Source organism: Patella vulgata, chromosome 6, assembly GCF_932274485.2.
Source record: "Patella vulgata chromosome 6, xgPatVulg1.2, whole genome shotgun sequence".
Taxonomy (NCBI): Eukaryota; Metazoa; Mollusca; class Gastropoda; family Patellidae; genus Patella; species Patella vulgata.
In genome coordinates, this window is record NC_065884.2 from 57,217,243 (window position 1) to 57,243,632 (window position 26,390).

The window sequence follows — 26,390 nt, forward strand, 5'->3', positions numbered from 1 at the left end:
TGGCTCTGTATCTGGGGGGGGGGGGCTCTGCTTCGCTCCAGATGATGGCCGAGCAAATTCCTCGGAGGTCCTGACAAGGACAGCTGTCTAGTCAATCGGATGGGACAAAAACCGAGGTCCCTTATAGCATACTACATGAGGGCACGCGCGCCTTCATTAGCCCAGACGGTGCAGAAATGTGGCACATTAAACCCCATTTCAATTCATTACATATTCCCATGACAGTGCGGGGGGGGGGGGGAATTTGCTTATTTTGCTGGTGATTCAAGATCATGAAGTTCTCTTCGGTGCCATGGAAAACAATTTTATGGATATAGGGTTGTCTTCCAAAATTCACAGTAGTCCGCTGTTGAAATACCCTGTTCGCGAGACTAAATATTTGAGGTACGTACTTTTAAACAATTTGTATAAAGCACCGCTGAACAAGAGTATTTTTTTAAACTGTGATTTAAAACACTGAGTAGCCCTGAACGGAATTCGAAAATATGTTACCCTCTTCGAATGAATAATTATGTTTAAACGGATTGTGTATATCGTTGCTTTTAATAACAGAATATTAAATATTGGTTCGCGATGATGACAAACAGTAGCTTACGTATCCCACTTTCGCATCTGTTAAACCCAAGGATTAAGACTAGTAATTGTTTCCTTTGATTTCAGATTTCGTCTATTTATAGCACTTCTTTCATTTCCTCTTTTTGTGCATTTTGCATGTCAGCTTTGTTAACACTTTGGACTTGAATCGAAACCATTGTTTGAATTGGCATTTTATGTCAGTTTAGTGAATATTCATGATTTTGAGGTGGAAGGATTAGCAAGTAAACAAACATGAATTAACCATTTCACCTACGAAAATGATGACTGCACACAGTCTGCAGTCATTTGACCAAGTATAGAAGAAATTCGAGATGTTCAACTCCATTCAGTATTTTTATTAGATAATTAGATAAAGAGTAAATATTATTGACCAAGAAATGGAGAGAGAATTATTGGTCTTAATCCTGATGTGAGAGGGTTGTTTAGACAATTTCAGTCAGGTGATTAATTTCGCTATGGTGTAACCAATTTTAAATTTGGTGTGCCTTTGTGTACTTATTGTTATTTTACTACCGATTTCACGTGTTATTCGCGGGTTATAAATATCTATATATTTGAATATTAATATAGATAGACCAACAATAGGTTAATTTATAACAATACTTGTAATCACATCATAAATGACGCAGATGTCCATGTTATCAATAGAGTTATGGTAGTTAGGTAGTTATGAGACGAGATACAAAAAATTAATTGTACTGTTAAAGCCCCTTAAAATATTTCCTCAAGCGTGTGTGTAAACCGGTCCCGTACGAAATTTAGCTCGATCATTAAGTCCGTTTTAAATTAATTATATAGCAATATTGATTATATATCTAGTTTAAATTAACTTTGAAAGCGTGGGAGTTTATTAATACTTAGGTCATGTCATTATTCATATTCCATGAATACATGGGTGTATTAAAGATACATTATGGTAGATTAGATAAGGAGCTAGTCATTCTAGCTATAAGAGTTAGAAAATAGATAATGTAACATGAATAATGTGAAAATTTCATTCAAATTACTCTATTGCGAACAAAGATATTAGACTTTGAAGGTTTGACAAGACGTGTGCAATAATTTCAACCACCGCCCTGGTTGTTCGAAGCTAAGTCTCGCTCCTCCATTTTTAGCTTAAATCAAAATATGGCTGAACTGTTCTAATCTATTTAATATCGGAGAAATCCGATGCCATCGAGGGTTGATTATGGCCTGGATAAGTTAATTAATGTCTAATTAATGATTTAGAAAACATTTCAGACCCAAAGAAAGACCTGCAATAGGCATCTTTAGCTCTTGCACAATGTATGTTGATATAATGTATTTATTTCTTGTTTATCTACATATTTTTCCATTTTTAATGTTTCTTATCAGACCTACCCTGGTCTACGAGTAATATATGTCTACTATTTTATTTTTAATGTTGGATTCATAAGCAGCTTTCGGAACCAACGATCCAACTGTACTATCCTAGAAATTAAATTGCGAATTTTGAGTATTTGTAGAGACACAAGTCGCTTTGTCGGATTCAGCTTTGCTAGTGAATGGAGTGCCCCACGGTTCTGTCCTTGGACCAGTATTGTTGTTTGTGTTGTATTCTGTTAGCATCGCGTCAATCCTTAATAAATACGATCTACTGTATCACTGGTATGATGATATAATACCCGAATATTGGACAATGATAAATAGAATTAACCCCATGCTCACATTATCTGGTCTGCTGGTCAGAAGTCACGATCACCAATAACAGAAAAAAACGAACCCAGATGGAATCTGCACGCAAAATTCTATACATCCTCCAAATAAAACAGTAAAATGAACTCAGCTCAATTCTTGTATGCCCGAATTTCCCTTCACGTGATCTTATATATACGGTTTTGTTTTATTTTTCTAGGGTTTTTTTTGTGGGAGTGGGGGAGTATATATTGTATCCTGTTCGTAGGTTTGTCTTGTGTAATTTGTGCGGTCCCGCTGTACTTACTAATAAACCAATATTATTTTGGCCTAGTGGTAGCCAACAATTAAAATCAATGCAAGACATGTCACGTATTACTCATGTGGGTTATTAAATGTATTTTTTTAAACTTAATGAATAAGATAAATATGGGCTTTAACCTTCACCCATCTCAGATCGGGTCTTTTTAGTATTATATCAGTTGGCACGCAGGGATTATATTGTGCAGTGTCACGAAACCGGATGCCTCAGAGAAACTCGCGAGATCAGGCATACGACTTTACTTCTTTAACATTCACCAAATACGATACTAAATTCGTGAAATTCACAAGATTAGGCAGACAACCCCATTTCTTGCAACCTTGCACAGATAACAGCTATGATACACTCGGTCACGCCAATATGTACATAGCTTTAGGGCACGTGATTGTTGACGAGATTGTGGGTTAGGATTAGGGCTAGGTCTTACGTTAGGGTTAGCGCTAACCCCCCTGTTTACATCCCCTGACCTTTGACCAAATCTGCAGTGGACCTTAACTTTTAGAATTAAGCGCTCGGCTACCCAAGCATCAAGGACTAAATAGCGCTTATTCCCTGAGACGTTAGTAACCTTGTGATAAAACAACCTTGGAGATTTATGCCAAGAAGAGAATAATAAGAGACTTTCTAGTCGGTCCAAATCTACATCCAAATCTACAAACATTCCGAGGACAGAGAATTTATGCGGACTTTACGAGAATTGAAGAAAACCAGCGTGTATATGGGTCGGTGATAAATGATGACGGCCTCATCAAAATACAGAAAAACATAATTGTCAATAAATTTATTCATTGGCTTGATGCCGTCAGCTAACATGGTATCAGCTTTAAGAAACGATCTATAAGCCTATACGTATGTTTTATACGGGTATATAATTATGCATCTTATAGCGTTGGCAGGTAATTTGAAACGCTCTATAAATCATGCATGAATATTTATTATGAATAAAAGGAAAACAATATATGGCATAATCAATTCTTCATTCTGTGCTATCGGAAAGTGATTTATTACGAATTCATTTCTAAGAATGGAAAAATATATTAGTAACACAGGCGTCTGGAAGTCTGAATCCTCGAGTATAGGTGGTGAGGGTGTCTTTTGGGAGTGACATTTGTGGTCCACCATACTACTAAATTTTAAAGTGGAAAATTCGGTCCTTTAAAGAAATCCATTATGTAGCAAACGAAATGTTCATTGTTCAATAAAACCTTATCAAGGATTTTGAAGAACCTAAATATGATAAAGAGGGCTGTTAGTTATTTTTGACCGAAAAATCTTGTTAAACCGTGTAGATATAACACATTAATTTTACTATCAGATATAACGAATTTTACTATCAGATATAACGAATTTTACTATCAGATATAACGAATATAACGGATTTTACTGTGGGGTATAACGAATTTTGCTTTAAGCAGCCAATGTTTTAAAATGTGCATTTTGTCCACATTCGCAATCGTAAATATACATAATCATCAATTGGAAAACACTACTGGGAATACAATATATGTTACCCCAAAAAACGTATATATATAAGTACATCAAAAACATATTAGCCATAAGCGGAACTCCTCGAGTGGGAAGAAGTATCAGCCTTGGGGATACTTGAATGGAAGCTTTTATGATAATCACCAACTTTTCTAAGACAATTCCGCGCAACGTGTGGATAATCTCGAGAGAGAGAGAGAGAGAGAGTGAGAGAGAGAGAGAGAGAGAGATTGGGTTTTGGGGTTTAACGTACACTCGACACAAACAAGGTCATTTCGGGACTAACCTATGGTTGAATTTTATTTCAATAATTCGCTTGAGAGGAAACCGAAGGACTCGGAGAAAACCCACGAGGTTTCACAGGCAACACTACTCCTTGTCACGTTCAACCGGGGAATCGAAACCACGCCAGTTGACTCAATTACAGACCTTATGATACAGCCCGCACGTGCTGGGCGAAATATAACAACGACAGACTGAGACTTAGTGGTTGACGCTTTGTAGTAATTAACTTCTTTAAATTATTGTGCGCTTATAAGGCAATTCAAATCTACAATTCAATTTTTGTAGTGAATGAATATAAAATTTAGGTAAAATTAAGTTTAGATTGCCAAACAGATGGCCTAATTGTATTTTAACATATCTAGAAGTAAAATAATTTTTAAAAATGTAAACATACCGACTTCCGCTTACTCCATTGAACTGAAAAATGAATTTTGCTACTTTAAAACCCATATCTTACACTTCCATACATGTGTTAGCAAAATAAAAATCCTGCACATTAAACTAATTACACTGTACAGCCTTGACATAAATTCTGACGTTCCTTAAAAAAAGTCAATCCATAATCAACGGCTGTTTGTGCAAAGTTAGAATATATTCATAGTAAATACCGCCGCTAGAGTAATCAATGTTAGGATATATTCATAGTAAATACCATAGAATCAAAGTTATAATATTCATAGTAAATATACCACAGCATCAAAGTTATAATATTCATAGTAAATATACCACAGCATCAAAGTTATAATATTCATAGTAAATGCCGAAGATATAGAGGATATTTGTCGTTTTAGAGTGAATAACATATTTTATTTCATCGAGAAGCAAGAAAACTTATATTTCCACGAATGCGTAGCATGAGTGAAAATATAAACGTTTTTTTGCGTAGAGATGAAATAAAATATGTTATTCACGACAAAACGACAAATGTTCTATTTATTTTATGACTCGTTTCCACATTAACCCTAACACTGATAAGAGTTACGCATATTATTATGTATCCTTCTCGGTATTTCACTGAATCATACGGGTGTTGGACGCTTGTTATAGGTTAATTATTGACATAACAAATAATAACAGAGGGTTAAAATGGAAAACAGAAAACATTGTCTTAAATAACAATACGGTGTTGGTTACAGGTAAGCCAGACTTTCAATCTCTGGTACAAAAATTTGTCTAATGCGTATACAGTCTGAACTAACATTCAGTTTTCGAGCGATAGTTACGTACGATGCGTATAAAATAAAAGCCTAGTTAAACAAAGCTTTTTTCTGCGATATCACCTCGGTGGGAGCGGACGTTAAATAAAGCTATTTCACACACACAAACAAAGCTAAAGATTAGATTCTGAGCAATGGCGGCCACTTTAAGACACTTCTCTTGAAGGTGATCAAAGTAGGAAGTGGAGTCCTATGTTCAGTATTAATAAAGTTATGCCAAGAATGCACCCCGCCCCCTTTTGCTCACATCAAAAATATATCCTCTATTATAGATCTTGAAGTTGGCTTAAATTGCATGACCTTCCCATGGCAAAGTCTTAGTCTAATGAGCTTAATTTATAATTAAACTATGACAGACTATATGATACCGGATACTAAAGTAAGGTGATATTGAGTATGTTTCCATATTAATATCACTTATATTACAAGCTTAACATAAGTCTAACTTGATAATGGACACCTAAAGTACAGCCGTCAACGATTGCGTCTGTGGGCTGACGTGAAAAGTGTTGCCAAATCGTTCGATTGGGATAAAAAAAAACATGTACAAATTGATAATGGACGTAAAAGAACGCCTGACAGTTGGGAATTGTAGAAGACAGAAACACCGATGTCTACCGGAATTCCCTCATCCTCGCATTACACGTGTAAACGTAGAAAAATATTGTACTGATGTGACATTATATAAATTGGATAAAATTTTATTGTAAAAAGTAAATATATAACAAAGTAAAGGAGTTTACTTTGACGGATAATCTCCTACATCCAAACATCCTAATACCACTATGTAATCTTAAAGGACAATATTGGTGTCAGTCATTAGAACTGGTTAACTACATATACGTTCCAAATATAATTTTAATACAGATATCATTGCTACGATAGATGCGTTATGAAGATTTCAAGAAAGGGAAGTGACGAACGCAAAAGGAAAAGAAGGAGTTATTCTTCTATATAACTGACTGAAGTGACGAGTGATAATAGAATTTCTGTTCACTAATAATTCCTTCGAAGACCAAAAGTTGTTATGTGAGGCTGTTAGATGATATCTGATAATTCAAAAAAGTAATTGAATGTCACTAAATAAGGGAAATAGTCTGTACATTCCCTTGTTTTTATTCATTCTATACTTAATAAAAACTTGGTAATGCGCGAACTTTTTCTATTTTTCTCGTTTTATCTTGTCATTTTATCTCTAAGCTTACAATATCCATCTTGCTGTCCCGTTTATTTGTCTAATGTTTATTAATTTGTGCTTGCTAGTTATTGTGGTGTGGCATCTCTACTCTTATCGCCTGGTTCCCATTCGTCATCGGTGCAGTGGGGGGGGGGGGGGTGCTTGAAAAAGAACATCGTAAAGTCGTTTGGATGGGGCGAAAACACGAGTTTGCCTATAAAGAACCCTTGACAGAGGGAATTCGATATAAGAGTAGGACATAGCGCCGCTGTCCAAGCTAAATTTCCCTTACAGCACACTGAATGGCGTATTCCCATCTTCATTAACCCAGTCGGTGCTGATCAGTAGAACGTTAAACTCCATTTTATTTCTAACCATAAATGTACAACCGCCGTGAATCTTAGGTACGTGTCGCTTTATATTTATAAGTAATAACTAATCTGACAGAAGATATATCTTCCCCATGGACACTGTATATTCAGATCACAACCTCTCTTGGGTATTTAAGCGACTCGCTTTGCGCCACAATTATAAAGTCATAAAGTCAATACGCAATTAGCCTGTCTTGAAACACTCCGGGCGTTAAGCGTTACACAAAAAGTCGCTAACTAATCCAAATCATGCACATAGATAAACCCGAGAACGATTAACTGTCTCGGTGTCAATGTCGTAACAGATTTAGATAAATTTCAAACCTCGGTATACAGATGACTTGATTTGTGAAAACTCGATTTGCATTGCCGACAAATCGACTCGATGTTCACCAGTAGGATTTTTAAACAACTATAACACGAGAAGGTTCAATGTATTTCAACTTCGCCTTTTGCTTGAGTTGATCCAAATTCCTGTTTTAGACAGACTTATTGGACATGGATGGGTTTTAGATTGAATATGGAAGATAATAAGCGTGGCGAGATAGCGACGCCCGCGCTGACATAGAGAGCTACGTGTATCATGTTTGGCTTCATATATTTTAAAAGTCAATAATTTTATATTTTTTTACATACAGTGTGGACTGTTTAGAGATTGAATATAAATATGTAACTCGGTTAACAATTGTGAGTTATTCGTGTGGCAGTGCTTAGTAGGGGATATCGTTATTCTAGTTTATTGGAAGTGACAGTTAGGCAGGATTTTGTGTCTGTGTGTTCCCCTTGGGGCACCTTAGATCATGGATTTTCTCCTTCAGGTGAACTTTTATTTCTCATTGATTGGTTAAACTCTCCGTCCTATCATTTCACTTGTACTATATGCAACTTGTAACGACAGTCTTCTATTAGTACCATATGATTAGATTGGTAGACTGTGGTAGCCATAACAATATCATGCTGCTATCGGACACAAGTCGTTATCTGCCTTGTGCTCCACTGACTGTATATAAATCACATGTTTAAGTTTCTAAGTTTTTCCAAATAATTTTTAAAATGGCTATGGCATTATTATCATTTCAGAGAAGACCATCTTTTCCGGCTGGCGGTTTCGAATGGAGCGGAGGACGGAGAAAGTCCAGTTTTGGGCGACTTCGGAAAAACAGTTCCACTATGACCGATCTGATAGACGATGAAGAACCCAGTGAAAACGTTCCCCCAATATGTGATTGTAAGTGTGGCTTGCGGATAACGGACGAAACGTTACCGGATCGAAATCAAAATTCGCGCTCGGATGACATTATTCACGAAGATGTGTGTTCTTGCCAGAATTCTAAACCGAAATATACTGCCAACAAAAAACGTCGCCGTGGTGGGAGTAAGGATACGGTCAAAATGAACATCGGCGGACATATTTTTGAAACGTACCGATCAACTTTGCGGCGTTTGAAGAATTCTATGTTGGCGAACGATGAGAAATTAAAGTTATATTATAGACCAGAATCGGGGGATTACTTCTTTGATCGTGACCCCACGGCTTTTGCTGCCGTCCTGAACTATTTGAGATCCGGGGAACTACACATACCAACAAATATGTGTGGTCCGTCTTTACAAAATGAGTTGGTATTCTGGGGCATTGATGAACTAGATATCGAGAGGTGTTGTTGGACGAACTACAATACCTGGAAAACTCAGTGTCGTTCCCTGGAAAAACTGGAATACGATCGTAAATTGTCCACAACCCAAAACATTATCTTGAACAAACATAACTCTACATGTTGGCAACGATATCGCTCTAAAATATGGACTTTCTTACAAGATCCCACATCTTCAAGGATAGCAAAGGTAAGTCTTTTAGTTTATGTTTTCATTCCTAGTTACAACCAATTGCAAAACTTAATCAATAGTTCTTTACAAATTTTACGGTATTTCTATACGAAAAGAGCGTTACTTGGCCCTCATTAAGAAACCCACCTATAGCTTCGCCCAGAATAAAGTAATTTGAATGAAATTTTCAATATATTATAGCAAGAAACGGCTTGCCCTTTGTCTAAATCTTAGATAATACATCTTTCATGTGTTTTTTTGTTTTTGTTTTTTTTTTTTAAAAATCCCTTTGTAAATGAAAGAGAACCTTTGTTAGTACCAACTATTCGGGAAACCTGCTCAGATGTTTATCAAGAAATGCCCTGTTTATTGACATGTTGGTTTGATAACATGATATATCTCATGGTCAAGGTAATACACGCAATCTGTATATGGATTAGGATTTGACAATGGTAGAGCGGTGACCGAGAACGAAGTGGGATTACAACCACGAGATTAATTGTAAGATACGGTAGTCTTCATTAGCCCAGTCGGAAAAGAAGAACGTTAAACCCCAATTCAATTCATTTTGGTAAGATACGCAATGGGATCCATTTATATGTAGCAAATAACTGTCTCTTTTGAGATATTAGTCTACTGCCCACTCCCCCAACTCCCTTTTGTACTAAATTTTGTTTATTAACACCGTAACAACATCGGAAAGTAGCTGCTCATAGGCACTCCCAGACTGTTCTTTCATTTCGTAGGTCGCCTGTTACGTTATGTTTTGTCTGTGCTGCATTGTTTGTGTTTTTGTGCAGCCTCGCAATACCAGAAATAGTTATATATTATTGTTAGGTTATAGGCACAACATTCCAGACTAAAAGACAATTACAGACGTTTAGACTGTATACAATAAAATGTAATCTTACGAACAAACATACCATTACTATCTGAAGACCACTTTACTTTCCTTGTGTATTGTTAAATTTAAATCGAGAAGAAGCTGTCCTTATGTATTGTTAAATTTAAATCAAGAAGGTGCTGTCCTTATTTATGTTAAATTTGAACCAGGAAGGTGTTGTCCTTATTTATGTTAAATTTAAATCAAGGTGTTGTCCTTATTTATGTTAAATTTAAATCAGGAAGGTGCTGTCATTATTTATGTTAAATTTAAATCAAGAAGGTGCTGTCCTGATTTATGTTAAATTTAAATCAAGAAGGTGTTGTTCTTATTTATGTTAAATTTAAATCAAGAAGGTGCTATCCTTATGTATTGTTAAATTGTCCTTGTTTATTGTTAAATTTAAATCATGAATATGGGTTACTGATCTGGCGCAATTTCTGCTTCTCACAATCTGATTAAAACACAGATCTGGATTAGCCAATGAAACCATCTGTTACGACGACTTCTTGGCGTGTCATGCACGGAACTGGGTAAATCACTAGAAACGTCAACGCTGATTGATTAACCAATATCTAACGTCATAGTATCAAAAGCCACTCGTACAGCCCCTTACGCGACCTTCCAGTAAAACTGGTCAGGTCTTCATGTAGTGTAGGCCATCGAAGGTATAAAAAAACGAAACGAAATATAGATATGTATTTTAATCATTGTAGCAGCCGCAGTGCCTCGCGAATAAAACCAGGGCAGAGCAGAATTTCACTCATAACATACGGCAAGACGTTAAACCCCATTTCATTTTTCACAGTCTCTGCTAATTGCGACTAATGACTGTATTATAGACGTAATTCGTGTATATAATGTAATATATTATGGTCAATATAAACCTTCTCATGTATTGTCTATTGATAATTACCCATCGTTACATTCAACATACATCATTTATAAATGTTTAAAACACTGGAAGCCAAACACCTCGTAACCTAGATGGAGTCGTAACCACGCGGAGTCGTAACCACGTGTGGATTTTTAACCTGGAGGAGTCGTAACCCGTAATTATCTTCTCATCGCGATAGTTATGCCGTATTATCAGCAATCTCCTCGCTCGCCCTGTAGAAAATTTGTTGCAAAAAGACACAGTGACATGAATATCAATTTATCCGCGACACAATATGGACATCTCCCTATTATTTGTGAGGGTAGAGGTTGTTTGTAATCATCAATCGCAGTTCGGGCAAAATTTCCCACATAGCACAGTGCATTATGTTGTATGCCCGTCTTAATTAGCCTTGTCGGAACAGAACAGTAGGACGTTAGCCCCCATTTCCTTTCATTTCGCCTTGTGTTTATGAAGTGTGGGTGTCTGATTTTCTAAGTACAAGTGATTGCTCTTGTCAACTAGAATATCACCGTGTATATCCCCTATCACAGGTTGTAGCCTGGGTACTTTCAAAACAAAAAACGTCTGTGGCCTAGTCTACATTCATCGATTGCCTTGTTCTGTTGATTGATTGATGGTAAATAATTGTTCCGGTTCTTCTTTAGTCGCAATGAACCAGACTATTTCTACTGCTGCACATGTACACATTTGGTCTATTGAATCGAGACTTTATATGGAGTTCAGTCACGTGAAACGAGCACCATCTATTTATCTGTAGCTCCAAGTCGTTTTCTGCGACGATGAATAAGCCTGTCATGCTATTTCTATTTAGTATGACATAAATAATGACGGAGAAATAGCGATCTGAGTTTTCGAAGCGGCGCCATTTTTTTATACATGTTGAGTTAGCTCCCCTGAATAAATTTGGATCGAGACCAAATATTCCCAGACTGAACAGTGTCCTGAGGCTATACAATATATTATATGGTAAAATATAAAAAAAAATACGAAATATAAAACGAAATGAAACCAATTGGAAGACTGATTTAATTAGATTGCTTGTTTACAAATGAATTGTGAAATTAACAAATGCTACATTAATTTAATCAATTCTTTATGGTTGTACTTTTTGATATACACACTATCAATTAATTGACTATCATTGTTAACTTTCCCTGATAAAATACCAAATGTATTTCATCAAAGAAGTGAAAATATGTCACCTAATTGATGAAATTATCTAAACGTGTTTGTCGAACAACAGTTATCAACATCATGTACAGTTCGTATCGCACCATAATTATTGATTATACAAGACGTAGTTGTTCAAACATGACAGTGAAATGTAGATTAATAAAGGCCGCGATGCTGCAGTACAGTGTTCAGTCAGCTAAAGAGAGTCAAACATCAAATTAAATTGATCAATTATCATCAAACCCAGAAGCTGTCATTTCATTTTGTAATTTACATGGTCGCTCTGTATACATTATTATACTAAAACCATGTCCGATCGAAACGGTATAAGAGTGAGAAAGAGTGGAGGGGTGGGGGGGGTACAGGTGGGACACTGGAGTACCCCTCGAGACTAGACAGGCAAGCCTACTCGTTGTCACGTTCAAACTCCGGATTGAAAACATGACAGACACAGTGCGCAATAGCGCACGACTATACTACCAGGCAACACAATCCCCATAAACGAAATTGGCTCTTCTGTACCCTCTGCTGGTCATTATTTGGGGTTACTCGACCAGTTACTTCCGTGTCCAAACTACTATTCTAATGAGCCCTGTCAGTGATGGACCGTAGTAGACGAGCGGCCAGGGACCTTGATTCCTATGGAAGCCTATAACTACCATTTATAATTTCTACTTTTCGCCTCTTCAGAACGCGGAAGTCGAAAAGTAGAAGTTACGACAAAATGTGAGGCGACAACACCTATACAAGCCAAAATCAACTCGAAAATAGGAAATTAAGAAATAACACACCGCGATAATAGCGCCCCTCTTTTTTTCCTAATTTCTAATTTTCGACTTGCATTTTGGCTTGTATACCGTCTTGTCGCCTTTCGACTTAGTCATAGTTTTGTATTTATTGATGTCAGTAAGAAGACACCAACACGCATACCAAGCTATAATGCAACTCGAAAAGTAGAAATTAGGAAATTAACATACCGCGCTATTAACGACCTATCATTTTGACTTGCTGTCATACCGTCGACTTTTCGACTTTCGCCTCGGATGTTGTTGTAGTCTCAATTTTCGAGGTCGCATTTGAATACGTGCAATCGGTGCTCATTTTTTTCCCGTCAAAATGGATAATAATTTGTATATAAAAAAATTGTTCATATTTTTTTTCCGCCAACTGAAATATTTTATCTGCCAAAAATGTCTGATAAAAAAAACACCTTAGACTACGACAATTTAATTTATTATGTAGGTCTATTATAAACTTATAAAATCCGTCTTACATGTGGGTTGGGTGGTCTAGTGGTTTAACACGTGCGCGTGAAATCACAAGGTCTGTCATTGATTGAAGTGGTGTGGCTTAAACATGACAAAGGAGTAGGGCCGCTTGACCAACCTTGTGGGTTTTCTGCGGATACCCCAGTTTCTACCCACTGCTAAAGACCCCTACGTGCAAACGAATTATTGAAATGTTTTAGTTTGCGTCGACTGGATGTTAAACTCTCTCTCTCTCTCTCTCTTTCTTTCTCAGGGGTCACGGTGACTAAGTGGGTAAGACGCTGGTTTGCTAGTCTGGAGGTCGGGTGTTCGATCCCTGCATTGGCCGAGAAAGTTCATCCATACTTTCCGGCGTGGTTCCCCCTTGTCAGTGATGCAGGACGGCGTCCTGACAAAGACGACTGTCTAGTTGTTCGGATGGGACGAAATACCGAGGTCCCGTGTACACGTTGGCGTGCACGTAAAAGATCCCTTGACAGTTGGGATTCGATATAAGAGTTGGCCGTATTGCCGCTGTCCGGACAAAATGTCCCTTATAGCACACTGTATGGCGCATGTCCGTCTTCATTAGCCCAGTTTGGAGCACAACAGTAGGACGTCAAACCCCAATTTCATTTCATTTCATTTCTCTTTCTCTCTCTCATCGCCAATTTTTAAAATAAAATTGCACCATGTTAGTCTCGGAATAACTCTTAGTTTGTGTCGAGTGGACGTTAATCCCCCAGGTACCGTAAATGATCCAGAATCTGAATCCTCATATGTCCGCCTCATATTTGTAAGACATGCTTACAATCATTAGAGAATTTTGGCGGCGGTACTGAAACGTCACTATTCGACTCGTTCTTACGTTTCCTACCAATGGTGATAATATAATTTGAAATAAAATAATAATATAAAATCGGAAAAACCTGTATATTTTGTATGCGGTATGAAGCCACAGTAAATGAAATTCAATTATCAATGCGCGTATTCTAATGTAACCTTGAAAGTAGAGACTATATCAACTTCCGAGCCGAAAAGTCGACAGCACGACAGCAATTCAAAATCATAGGTCGCTAATATCGCCTTCAATACTAGACTTTACCATACAGACTATTTTGTTAACGCGAATTGCATGTATTCAAATGCGACCTGGCAAATTGGGACTACAACCACTTCCGAGGCGAAAGTCGCCAGTACGACAGCAAGCCAAAATGATAGGTCGCTAATAGCGCGTGTGTTTATTTCCTAATTTCTACTTTTCGAGTTGCATTATGGCTTGGTATGCGTGTTGGCGCCTACTTACTGACATCAATAAATAAAAAAATATGACTAAGTCGAAAGTCGACAGCACGCTATACAAGCCAAAATCAACTCGAAAATAAGAAATTAGGAAAAAACGAGGGGCGCTATTATCGCAGTGTATTATTTCTTAATTTCCTATTTTCGAGTTGATTTTGGCTTGTATAGCGTGCTGTCGCCTCACATTTTGGCGTAACTTCTACTTTTCGACTTTCGTGTATTTTGAAGGGGCGAAATGTAGAAATTATGAATGGTAGTTATAGGCTTCCATAGATTCCCGTATAGAATGGCGGATAATGTGTAGGCGATGCCCCACTTCGTCGAATTATTTAACCTTTTAAGGGCGGGGATGGAACTGGTAAATATATTTAGGTTCATTTCCCAGAAATCTCTTTAACGCGTTTATTCTATGTGTCGACACTAATATAAATATTTTTAGGTATTATAAGTAAGGTAATAGAAAATAATGATCTATGCCCACATGCTTGTAATATAACTGTGTCCATAGCCTAGCAATATACACGAAATTGTAGTATTAAAACAGATAATGTCATTTTAATACATGTTACATCAAGGCATGGGTATTACAATAGTTAGCAGCATTTGTCGTCGTGTATTCAGAAGTATGTGAGATTCTTCCTCTGGGTTTTTAGATAAACTGTCCAGTCAAAACCATCACATTTTGCGACACCATATATAGAATACTCATATTTCGAATTTCAATTGTCAAGTGTTCTTTACGTGCTCGCCAACGTGTACACGAGACCTCATTTTTCGTCCAATCCGAACGTCTAGACTGGCCAACCCTGCCAGGCCCTCCGCCCTGAACCCACAGGCAACGGTCAAGCACGCTGGAAATTTTCTCACTCTATGAAAAAAACCCCAGTCAACTTTAGTACAGCATCATGAGATGGCGACCAGTCTGACATTATTTTTTTTTTATTATTTTTTTTATATATCCATTCTCATTGATGATAGATTGCTCTATTTTGTATTTGTATGTAATTTATATTTAAATCACTATAAGCTGTTTCCACTGTTTGAATTCAGAGTTCGGAAAATCCGTGGGTGACGATTGATGGGTTAACGTCGACGTCGTAACGAATCGTGTTTCAGTCAACCGGAGACCGCAGTCAGTGGCCTGTCTGAAAATTATCAAAGTAAAGAATGGGCCAGACGTAAAAAAAAACCTCTTCATTTAATTTCCGATCGGATTTTTCAGTCCATCTTCTAACACAATATCATTTATTAACTAAACTGGAAATACATAGGAACAGTTTTGTTTATTACTGTACGATCTTTTTACATATATATCATATACCATTATATCTTAGTTTATAGGAGCCACGGTGGCTAATTGAGCAAGGCGCTGGCTCGCTGGCCTCGAGGTCGCGAGTTCGATTCCGGTGTTGGCCGAGAAAGTTCATCGGGATTTCCCGGCGTGGTTTCCCCCTTGTCAGTGGTGCAGGACGGATTGCCTGACAAGGACAGCTGTCTAGTCGTTCGGGTGGGACGAAAAACCGAGGTCCCGTGTACACATTAGCGTGCACGTAAAAGATCCCTTGACAGTTGGGATTCGATATAAGAGTAGGCCGTATTGCCGCTGTCCGGACAAAATTTCCCTTATAGCACACTGTATGGCGCATGCCCGTCTTCATTAGCCCAGTTTGGAGCACAACAGTAGGACGTCAAACCCCAATTTCATTTCATTTCTCTTTCTCTCTGTCCGGGCAAAATTTCCCTCATAGCACAATTTATGGCGTATGCCCGTCTTTATTAGTCCAGACGGAGCTGAACAGTAGGACGTTACACCCCATTTCATTTCATTTTTTATCATATCCCATTATATCTTATTATATAGGGGCCACGGTGGCTAAGTGAGCAAGACGCTGTCTCGCTAGCCTCGAGGTCGCGGGTTCGATCCCGGTGTTGGCCGAGAAATTTAATCGGGACTTCCCGGCGTGGTTCCCCCCTTGTCAGTGGTGCAGGACGGAGGGCCTGGCAAGAACAGCATTCTATTCGTTCGTTTTAGACGAAAAACCGAGGTCCGGTGTACACATTGGCGTGCACGTAAAAGAGCCCCTGGCATTTGGAATTCGATATAAGAGTAGGCCGTAGTGCCGCTGTCCGTGCAAAATTTCCCTCATACCACACTGTATGGTGTATGCCCGTCTTCATTAGTCCAGTCGGAGCTGAAAAGTAGTATCAAGCAATAATGACTAGAGAAGCCTAGTCGAAACGTCGCTCAGTAATAAGCATCATTGCTTGATAATGACTAGAGAAGCCTAGTCGAAACGCCTCTCAGTAATAAGCAGTCATTGTATTCCATAGAATTGTGATCATTATTATCATGAAGGGCATGCCCCACTTGAAATGGTTCATTGTGCCACTTGTGTAATAGGTTGCCCACCCATGTCATCCAAGCGTTTTCCCCGATTACTCGTAGTGCGTAAGGGAGCAGGACTTGTTTTCAAGATGGTCGACATCGAAAACTTTTCATCATTGTGGAATATATTAAAGAAGAGAGTATTTTTTAAAACTTCAATATTTCTCTTTGATCACGCTGTCCTTTCTGGGCCAATCATTTTTGATGATATTGATACATTTGTGCAGCATGTGTGGTGACGTGATTGCTGCATCATTATGATGTACCCGATGGGATAGATCCAACATATTACTATCTTCCAAATACAAGGGTAAATTGACCACTCTCAATTGCTTCTTTGTATCCATGAGTCTGATTGCCTTGCTAGCATAGTGTGCTAACGAATCAAAAGCCTATACACAAATAACCACGATAAATGTCGCGCATTATTAACATGGTTCGATAAACTTTTCAATGTAGATTAACTAAAACTAGCGCAACATTAAATGTTGTTGTTTTTTTTTTTTTAAAAAAATCAAAACAAAAGAACTATAATATGGGTTAGTGGGGCAATGTTAACCCACGTTTCGAGGCTTTGCAGATTGTGTGAAACACACAGCCTTTTGAAAAGAGATAAATTTGGAAGAGCCACCTCATCAGTCGGTCATGCAATGACTTGAGAAATCGACGAGCAAATACAATTGATAAAGATTCTTAGTGCCAGACATATCTGATATGTTTGCACATTTATTACAATAGAAACTGACACATTTTTAATCTACACTCGTCGCCATCTTTGACTTCTGTTATGTCACCTTGACCTTGTAAATAACTTGGTTTAGGCCTAATAAGATCTATCTGATCGAATCCGGTTTAATATCTCCACGTGAGATGATTTATAATCATTGTTGTTTATGGTTCAATTTTCTGAGTAATGTTTGATTTCTCCATGTATCGACCAAAAGCTCCCGCTGCAGAACGAATACGAAACCACGGCTTTATACCACAAAGCTGGAATAGAAGTGTCACTGATCTCATTTTAAAGTAATTTATCTGTCATTTGCATTGATGTGTGACATAAACCTCACTCCATGTTTCATCAACACTTGTCTACTGCATTTCAAGTGGGGGATCAAAATAAAAGTTTGAAATTAATTTTGCAGAATCATTTGTCAAATATTCGTGATATGAAATGGAATGGTGTTCTACTTTTTTTCGCCAACCGAGCTAATGCAGACCAACATTTATCCGTAATATCACGTGGGTTGCATTTTCTGTGACGCCAGTCTTCCAGCCTCTTCGTCCGTTCACAATTCCTTAAACAAAACACTGGCTTAAAAGCACTTGATTCCACGGTACTAGCTACATCTACTTTATATGCAGTATGGTATTAAAGCATAAGTGCTCAACATTCCTGAATAAATGGCAAATACTGACTTTCGGATCATACATAATACGATTAAATTCTACGAACCCCAACGTAAATGGTGGTCATCTATAATACCCACTATGCTTATATTGATTTCGTGACGCCATCTTTATTTCTCTTACATTCGTCAATCCACGAACACCGAGGCCACGATGGTAGCTATGGTACCAGGTTTTTTGTTTTATTTTAATCTTCCGAATTACTATTATAAAGAACACTTATTTATCCCTTATTATAAATATGGAAATTGTTCATCGGCATTCATAACACATTACCTTTAAAACAAGGATACGATAACAGGAACTCTGGACGCAAAACGAAGCGAGTGCTTTTCACCCAAAGTGACTTTGAAAACAATGGAACTGGAAATTGAATCCTATATAAATCTACACCTAATGCCAGGGTATATAACACAATGTCTAAACAATAGAACATGTATTCAAATACCTGTAGGAATTGTTCGGCAACTCACTTTATTATTTGTCCAGACAAATTAAACTTCTCATTCAATACATCGCAGACAGCAACTCCCTAGAAACACACGGTGAACTCAAATTATTGGCTGGGTAAATCACCTGGCCAAAACCTATCAATAATACAACTTAAGACATTGTCAATGACAATCCACTTTCAGTACATTTTAAAATTGGAACTGTAAACAGGAATATTTTAGATTCGTTATGTTATCATCAAAAGAATGCAAACATTGATTTCCTTATTAATTCCTTAGTGCTGAATATTTAAAATGTCTATGTTTTCGAACATTTTTAGTAATTTAAAAAAATTGATATTCAAGAATATAATACATTAAAAAAAAGGATGAGAATGCAAACGCCCATACCCCCCCCCCCCCCCGACAATCAACACAAAGGGGTGGGTGGGTGGGTGGGTGGGGTAGATGCCGCAAGCGAATTATTGAAATAAAATTGAAACATATATTAGTCCCGAGATGACCTAGTTTGTGTCGAGTGCAAGTTAAACCAAATTTATCTTTCTCTCTCCATCAACACTACTCTGATTTGCATGCATTTGATTTGCCATTATTTGATGAGGTTTTTGTTTTATTAATCAATGGCGAGGCGTTATCGTTTTTCGCTTCAAAAGCTTTGAATGTCTCTGAAGTGATTTCCAAACTGCTGCCATAATAATTGAAATTTGATGATAGTTTCGCACGAAAAGTCAAAGCACATTTATCCATTTATCGCCATTATTTTAACGTTTCCAATGGAACGTTAGCTGTCGAGACCACGCGATATTGAAACTGGGCTTCTTGGCCGGGTTATCGCTTCTCAATTTTATGTCTTCGTTAAATAACTTTTATGTTGATTGGCAGTGAATTTTGCGGAAATTTCAGTTTCGTGCATTGTAAATACAGCATAGCAGTGTCATGAGTGGTCGTGACGAATATATTGTATTTCTCGGGACCAAGTTTAGTTCAGGTCAAAGAGGGGTGGTTGTGGAATTGTGAAGTATAGATCCCACTTGTCCTGTGAGATCGTAAAGGATACGTCTTCTGTCGTTTGGATTTTATGGCCTGATAGAAAGGATAGGTAAAATTTGTGCAAAAATATACCAAAACATACCATTCCCCACGTAACAAGAACATAAATTATCAACTAAAAGTTTAATACCCATCGATTGCGCGTGAATTTGGCATGGCGGATGTAGTTGTTAGGTTAACATGACACGCCACCATGGGTTTCGGATATTCAACTGAAAGCCGAGTTGAACGATCACTGTATTTTTATTTGGTAGAAAGAGTTAACATTATGTTACCATATACATATCACTGCATAGACCTACACTGGGAGAAAATTACGCTCTCTGTATATATTCCCTGTCATACAAACTGTATCTTTCACACCTCTGAAAGTGTGCCTAATTGTTCGGATGGAACGAAAGGGCATTGTTAATTAGAAAAATGAAATGGGGTTTAACGCCCTACTGTTCTGCTCCAACTGGGCTAATGAAATGGGGTTTAACGCCCTACTGTTCTGCTCCAACTGGGCTAATGAAGACGGGCATCATACGGTGTGTTATGAGGGAAATTTTGCCCTGGTAGCGCTACTATGGCCTACTCTTATATCGAATTCCAACTGCCAAGGGATCTTTTATGTGCGCGTCAATGCGTACACGGGACCTCGTTTTTTCGTTTCGTCCGAACGACTAGACAACTGTCCCTGTCAGGCCCTCCGTGCTGCACCACTGACAAGGGGAAACCACGTCGGGAAATCCCGATGATCTTTGTCGGTCAATGCAGGGTTCGAACACGCGACCTCCAGGATAGCGAGCCAGCGTCTTGACAACTTAGCCATTATGCATAAACCCCACTGTCCTGGCAAAATTTTCCCAACTCTCATTGCACAGAAATAAAAATGACTATATATTCGTCTCAAAAGTATTTTGTTGACAAGACGTTAAACCCAAGTCAATTCATTATGCATTGAAATCGTCAGATCCCGTAATTCCAACATGGATGGTCTGTTTCATACACCTAATGTAAATTATTGGTTCTTATCTCAACAAACATAGAGTACATAAGATTGATTACATATAGCCGGGAATAAAACAAATATTCATCAGGTTATGGTGGACGGCGTTTGATAAATCATAAAACGAAAGGAACTAAATCCGTTGATCTTTTTTTATGTAAAGTCAGTGATCAGAATTAATACATAAAACCACGGCGTCTTTATTATACTAATATTTGTCTAGGATGTAATCTCATTAACAACATGTCTACGATGTGATCGCATTAACATGTCTATGTTTCGGCAAAATGTAAACAAAAGTCCCAGTAATTTCCTATCACCTAGCCGAACTAGTATAAAAGCGTAGATGGTCGGGATTAACTATACAGGTTATTGTCGATAATAACGCCGAACGTCGCTATATTTGATAAGTCTTTTTTTTTCATCAAAATGGCTCAACACAACCGAGAAAAAAACTTCGGGATTTCCAAACCTGGTTTTAACGTGTCTGAGAATGCACCTGCCTGACTGACAAGTAAAGTGTCTTTGGTGGTTGGTAGGGCGAAAAGCTTGATATATTGCCATGATGGGAATAAAAACGGGTCATGATGGGGACCAGGCCCCAGGGCCTCTGACATCAGGGGGACCCTACATAAAGTCTCAATTGCGGGAAAAGCGATGTGAGCATGGTCGGACCCAGGATTACATCTGCTAGTAGAAGTGACGGGGCCCTCCGAAGCTCACCATCGCATTTTCAAAGTCCTGGACAATGGGACGTGTTGCTGTTGGCATCCGAGACTTTGATGTAAATCCAGCGATGCCGCGTCGTACTTTCGACTTGTATCCGTGTTTCTTTTTTTGTTTATTTAATGGGAAATTCTCTTAGAGGCAATATTTTGGTTACAACTTGTTGTGCTACTTGGAGGTTGAGTCAAGCTAACTTTTAACCCATTTATATTCGAGTTTTGAACGCAGAATCTGTCAAAAATGTCATTATAGTGTTTCCTTTTTTCTACCGGTGGTGTGTATAGTATGTGTAATTTCCGTATTTACTTACAATATTTCGACTTTTGGTTCCAACAAAACTCATTCAAATTTAAGTCCTGTTCGCCGATCGTCAAAAATCAACTACGGTCGAGGTTTCTTAGCGCTGATATGACTAAAGCCACTTGTGTTAGGTTGGGTGCCCCCCACATGCCCAAAGTCCCGGCTCCCGCCCCCCCCAATTGTTAATCCGACGCTGTATATTGCACACGTAATTCTGGAATAAATGAACAGTTGACGCAAATACAAGAGTTAGCCAAAATATGTTTACCTTAGTCAAAATTAATAATTTTCATCGCCGCTCGTATATATCCGTGCGTGAACGTAGAAATTGGGAGAACTGTAGGCCAAAAACGCCGCTTGTGCTGAGGGGATGCTGGCTGAGATAGTACCTCGGGGATTATTCAGCTTGATGTCCTCGCGCCAGTGGAGTTAGGCGGAGGGCTTGCTAAGGAAAAGGCGTCTAGGCAATAGAACGCTTGACAGTTGCAATTCGATGGAGAGTAGGCGGAAATGTAGTTGTCCTGGCAACAGTTCACTGCCCATCTTTATTAGCAGAAATGTAAGATGTTAAATCGCATTTTTTTTTCTCTCTCTCCATTTAACATAATATTAAACCCAATTTCATCCCATTTCTAATCAAAAGCGGATCTCTTGCCAGAGTCATAAGGTCTCGCACTGCACCAGTTGCACTACGTCTTTCGTAATATCCAATTAAGCAGCGAGTTATCGTCTGCTAACATATCTACACAAATGTAAGCCAATAAATAACTCAAATAAAAGGATAAATTGCAGGAAGTATAACCGTAAGAAGAATACAGGATGTTTTAGATGGTGATTTGAAATACGTGTAATTAAATTACGTCTGATTGGAGGTTTTATCGTTTATCCCTAGATATATTGTAAGTATCGATTATAGCTTTACAGTTGTCCGACATTAATACGTTACATGTACAATAATCAGCCTAATTCCTCGTGGCTAACTCGACATGAAGAGACGCCATGAATAATATACGGTTAACCCATAAACATAACATATAACACAGTCAGCTATACTAATGAAATCAAATGAAATGGGGTTTAATGTCCTACTTTTCTGAACCAGACGAGCGAATGAAGACAGCGGCATGCAATGCAATCTTCTATGATTGTTATTTCGAATAAAACAGTTCTTTTCCGTACACGCCAACGAGTACACGCCAACTAACCAGACTAGTAAATCCCCGGGAACTTTCTACGCTACTATACTGGTAGGTCATCCATCGGCATACTCGCTGATACTGGAATCTTGTTAGAGGTGTGGAACCAACACAAAAGCGATTTTTTGGTTTATTAGTGACGTTGTCCGTTCCAGAGTCCCACACCAACACCTCATGCTAGAATAATGTATGACACTATTTTAGAGAACTCGGTAATCTCCGTATCCCCGCCTTCATCTTTGTTCAACTTCTTCGGTGTGTCGTCTGATCTGACAAATAAACCTTCGATAATCTCCGTATCCCGTCCTTCATCTTTGTACAACTGCTTCCTTTAATCGTATGATCTAACAATCAAATAAATCTTCGATAATTGTCGTAGTTACGTAATCGATAAATCCACACCACTTTTAAAAGTTAAAATTATCGCCCAATTTAGCAGCGTCGGGTGTCATGCATTAAGCAGGGTGTACCAATTCTTTATAAAACACCCGATACCATTTCTCATTATATACAAAGTTAAATTAAGGTCAACATTTCTCGTGAAGTTTTGTATTGGTATCCAATAAATCTCGCATGTCTAGGATCTTGAATTAACCAACATTATATTCATTATCCTAGACAATTTATAATGTTAGAGAACGGACATGGAATATTCTCAGACTATAGATTAATGCCTTCTAGTGTTATATTACCGTCGTGTGTCCCTGGTTTGTTTGTCTATGTATCTCAATTATCAAATATGACTGTTTAAATGAGGTAAGTCTCTAACTCAATATTATCCACAGTCTTCAACATTGCAATACGCGACTTATTGGTCAATTTAAATCAACATTGATATTGTTATCTTACCGTGAAAAGATGGGCTTCTGATATCCATTATTTAAGACAAAATGAAAATTTTAGAATTGGGACACGAATCGTGTGCCAGAGTTCTTTCGAGGGCCTTTTGTATAATGAAGCAACTTGATGAACGGGGCTACCCATCCCCCAAAGAATACTACCGATGTAGACTGGAATAATCTGACGCAAAAGTCTGCCATTCAATTAAGACGCTTCGCGTATTTCGCCGAACATAACTGAATAGAAATTACATTAAAACAGAAACGATTCAATGTAAATCAGTTTATATACATTCACATTATATTATTTTATGGGTTTCGACCCATTTGTGTCCATCTCTCGTGGGGGGGGGGGTCGAATGGTTAGCACGTGCGTGCTGTATCATAAGGCCTGTCATTGAGTCAACTGGCATGGTTTCGAATCCCCGGTTGTACGTGACAAGGAGTAGGGTCGCCTGTCCAACCTCGTGGGATTTCTCCGGGTACTCCAGTTTCCTCCCACTGCTAAGGACGCAAGCGAATTATTGAATTAAAATTTAAAAAAAAAACAGCATATGTTAGTCCCGAAATGACCTGGTTTGTGTCGAGTGGACGTTTAACCCCATTTCTCGGTGCCAAAGAATAGCTCCTTTAAAGCCACAACTAGTAAAGTAAAATAAATATGTACTATAAAACGTAAGGACTGCTGTTATTATGAAATTAAGCTCACGCGAGTATATTTTTTTTAATCTTTTTGTAGAATGGGCTCATTTGTGCAAAAAAGAAGGGTCAATCATTATTACTTTATTTGAGTAAGGTAATTAAAGATGGTGACGTGAAATCAATACTTTTGATCGTGTATGTTCATAAAATAACCTTAATTCTGGCATGATGGGGCTTTAAACTCAAAAATTATCTTGAAACATTTTATCAAGACGAAGCTGAACACCCTGTATCAAGCTTGCGTGAGAAATGCGACAGTGGCGGATGGGTTGGGTGGTAGTATGGGTCATTTTCCACATATTATTCTTTGAATTCCAGCAACAATTCTTTATTAAAAGAGACAAAATTAGTGTGATGAAATAACCACAGATTGGTATACCTATTAAACGTCTAGACACAATATGGACCAGCGAACTAACAGCGAAATCTTCATACATGACAAATCTAATTGAATTTTCAAATAGTAAATGTTTCAATCGGTCATTAATTTTTGTCTTTATTAAATATTATGTCTAGCCTCCCATTTGACCGATGCTATTTCTCGACCCCGGTTGTTACTAAAGTTAAAGGACCTAAATCGCTATTCTTTGGTACCTAGAAATGGACACAAATGGCTCGCAACGCATATAATAATGTAATATGAATGTATATATTTCTGTTTTACTGTAATTTCTAATCAGTTATGTTCGACGAAATACGCGAAGAGTCCGAATTGAATTGCAGTCTTTGGCGTCGGTTATTCCAGTCTACATCGGTAGTATTCTCCTACATGCGATATGTTTAGCCTCGTTCACGGGGTCGCTTCATACAAATGGCGCTCGAAAGCATTCTGGCACGCGATTCGTGTGCCACTTTTAAAATTGTCATTTTGTCTTAAATATTGGGATATATCAGAAGCCCATCTTTTCACGGTAAAATAACAACATCAATGTTGATTTAAATTGGCCAATAAGTCGTGTTTTCAATGTCTAAGACTGTGGATGATACTGAGTTAAAGACTTGACTCCTTTAACTCGATTGTCCAGGAGATTGAAAAATTGCTCACAAAGCTACTCTTGGGGCAAGTTTGTCTTCAGAACAAATTGCATACCTTGCACACAGCTGAAATATCTGGCATTGTCCCTTTAAATATCGTCATTTCAAATTGCATCATAGTAATTGCAGATTTTAAGTGCACAGAAAATGGCAATCAGTTTGATAGCCTGTCTCATTCTTTCTGATTTTGTTTCTGTGTAATTTAACTGTAAGGCAATATTGAAGTAAAAAATATCCTATGATTCATTGGTTTCTCTACATGTAGCTAGAAGTAGTCTACATGTCTATTATATTATAGTCAAGTATGAATAATATCCTTCAATATATTCAATGCTGAGTACAGATTACATAGAAGAGAAATACGTCGCTAAGTTATATCTGGGAATATCAGGATGTCAAATTGATCCTATCACCATGTCTCGTTGGTGGGTTAAACAGAATTTTAACCAAAAGAATTTTCAAGTCTACATTATGAAAAATTTATTTATTTATTTATTTTTTAATTTTTTTATATTAATTTATTTTGTTTTATATTAATTTATTTATTTATTTATTTAAATAGATAAATAAACGCCTCTTTTTTATTTTTTATGTTTTATCCCTTTGAGCGCCATTTGCACGGTGTAGATCCCCGAACCCAATAAACAAATTTCTTAAAATTACTTCACCACATACATTTATATTTTCAGACAGCCTTCACATATAAATTATCTTCCATTCCCAATATTTATCCAATAAAAGCGTGTATATTTTACAGCGTGTGTAATTGATATTATCATCTATATGAGTAATGATATGTTATAAATGTTGTGAATGTGAGCATACTGTACATTATTGCAAATTGAATTTGATGCTTACTATTACCC

The 26,390-nt window shown here is 37.7% G+C and overlaps 1 protein-coding gene across 3 annotated transcripts in view; it reads left to right on the forward strand.

Annotated features, from left to right (window-relative positions):
• The window catches only part of LOC126823786 (potassium voltage-gated channel subfamily C member 1), a 110,750-nt gene that overhangs the window by 53,552 nt on the left and 30,808 nt on the right, over positions 1–26,390 (forward strand). For all 3 annotated transcript variants that reach the window (XM_050552769.1, XM_050552770.2, XM_050552768.2), the window contains exon 2: positions 8,191–8,952. In XM_050552769.1, coding sequence (XP_050408726.1) covers positions 8,191–8,952 — 762 coding nt within the window. The remainder of the gene's footprint in view (positions 1–8,190; positions 8,953–26,390) is intronic.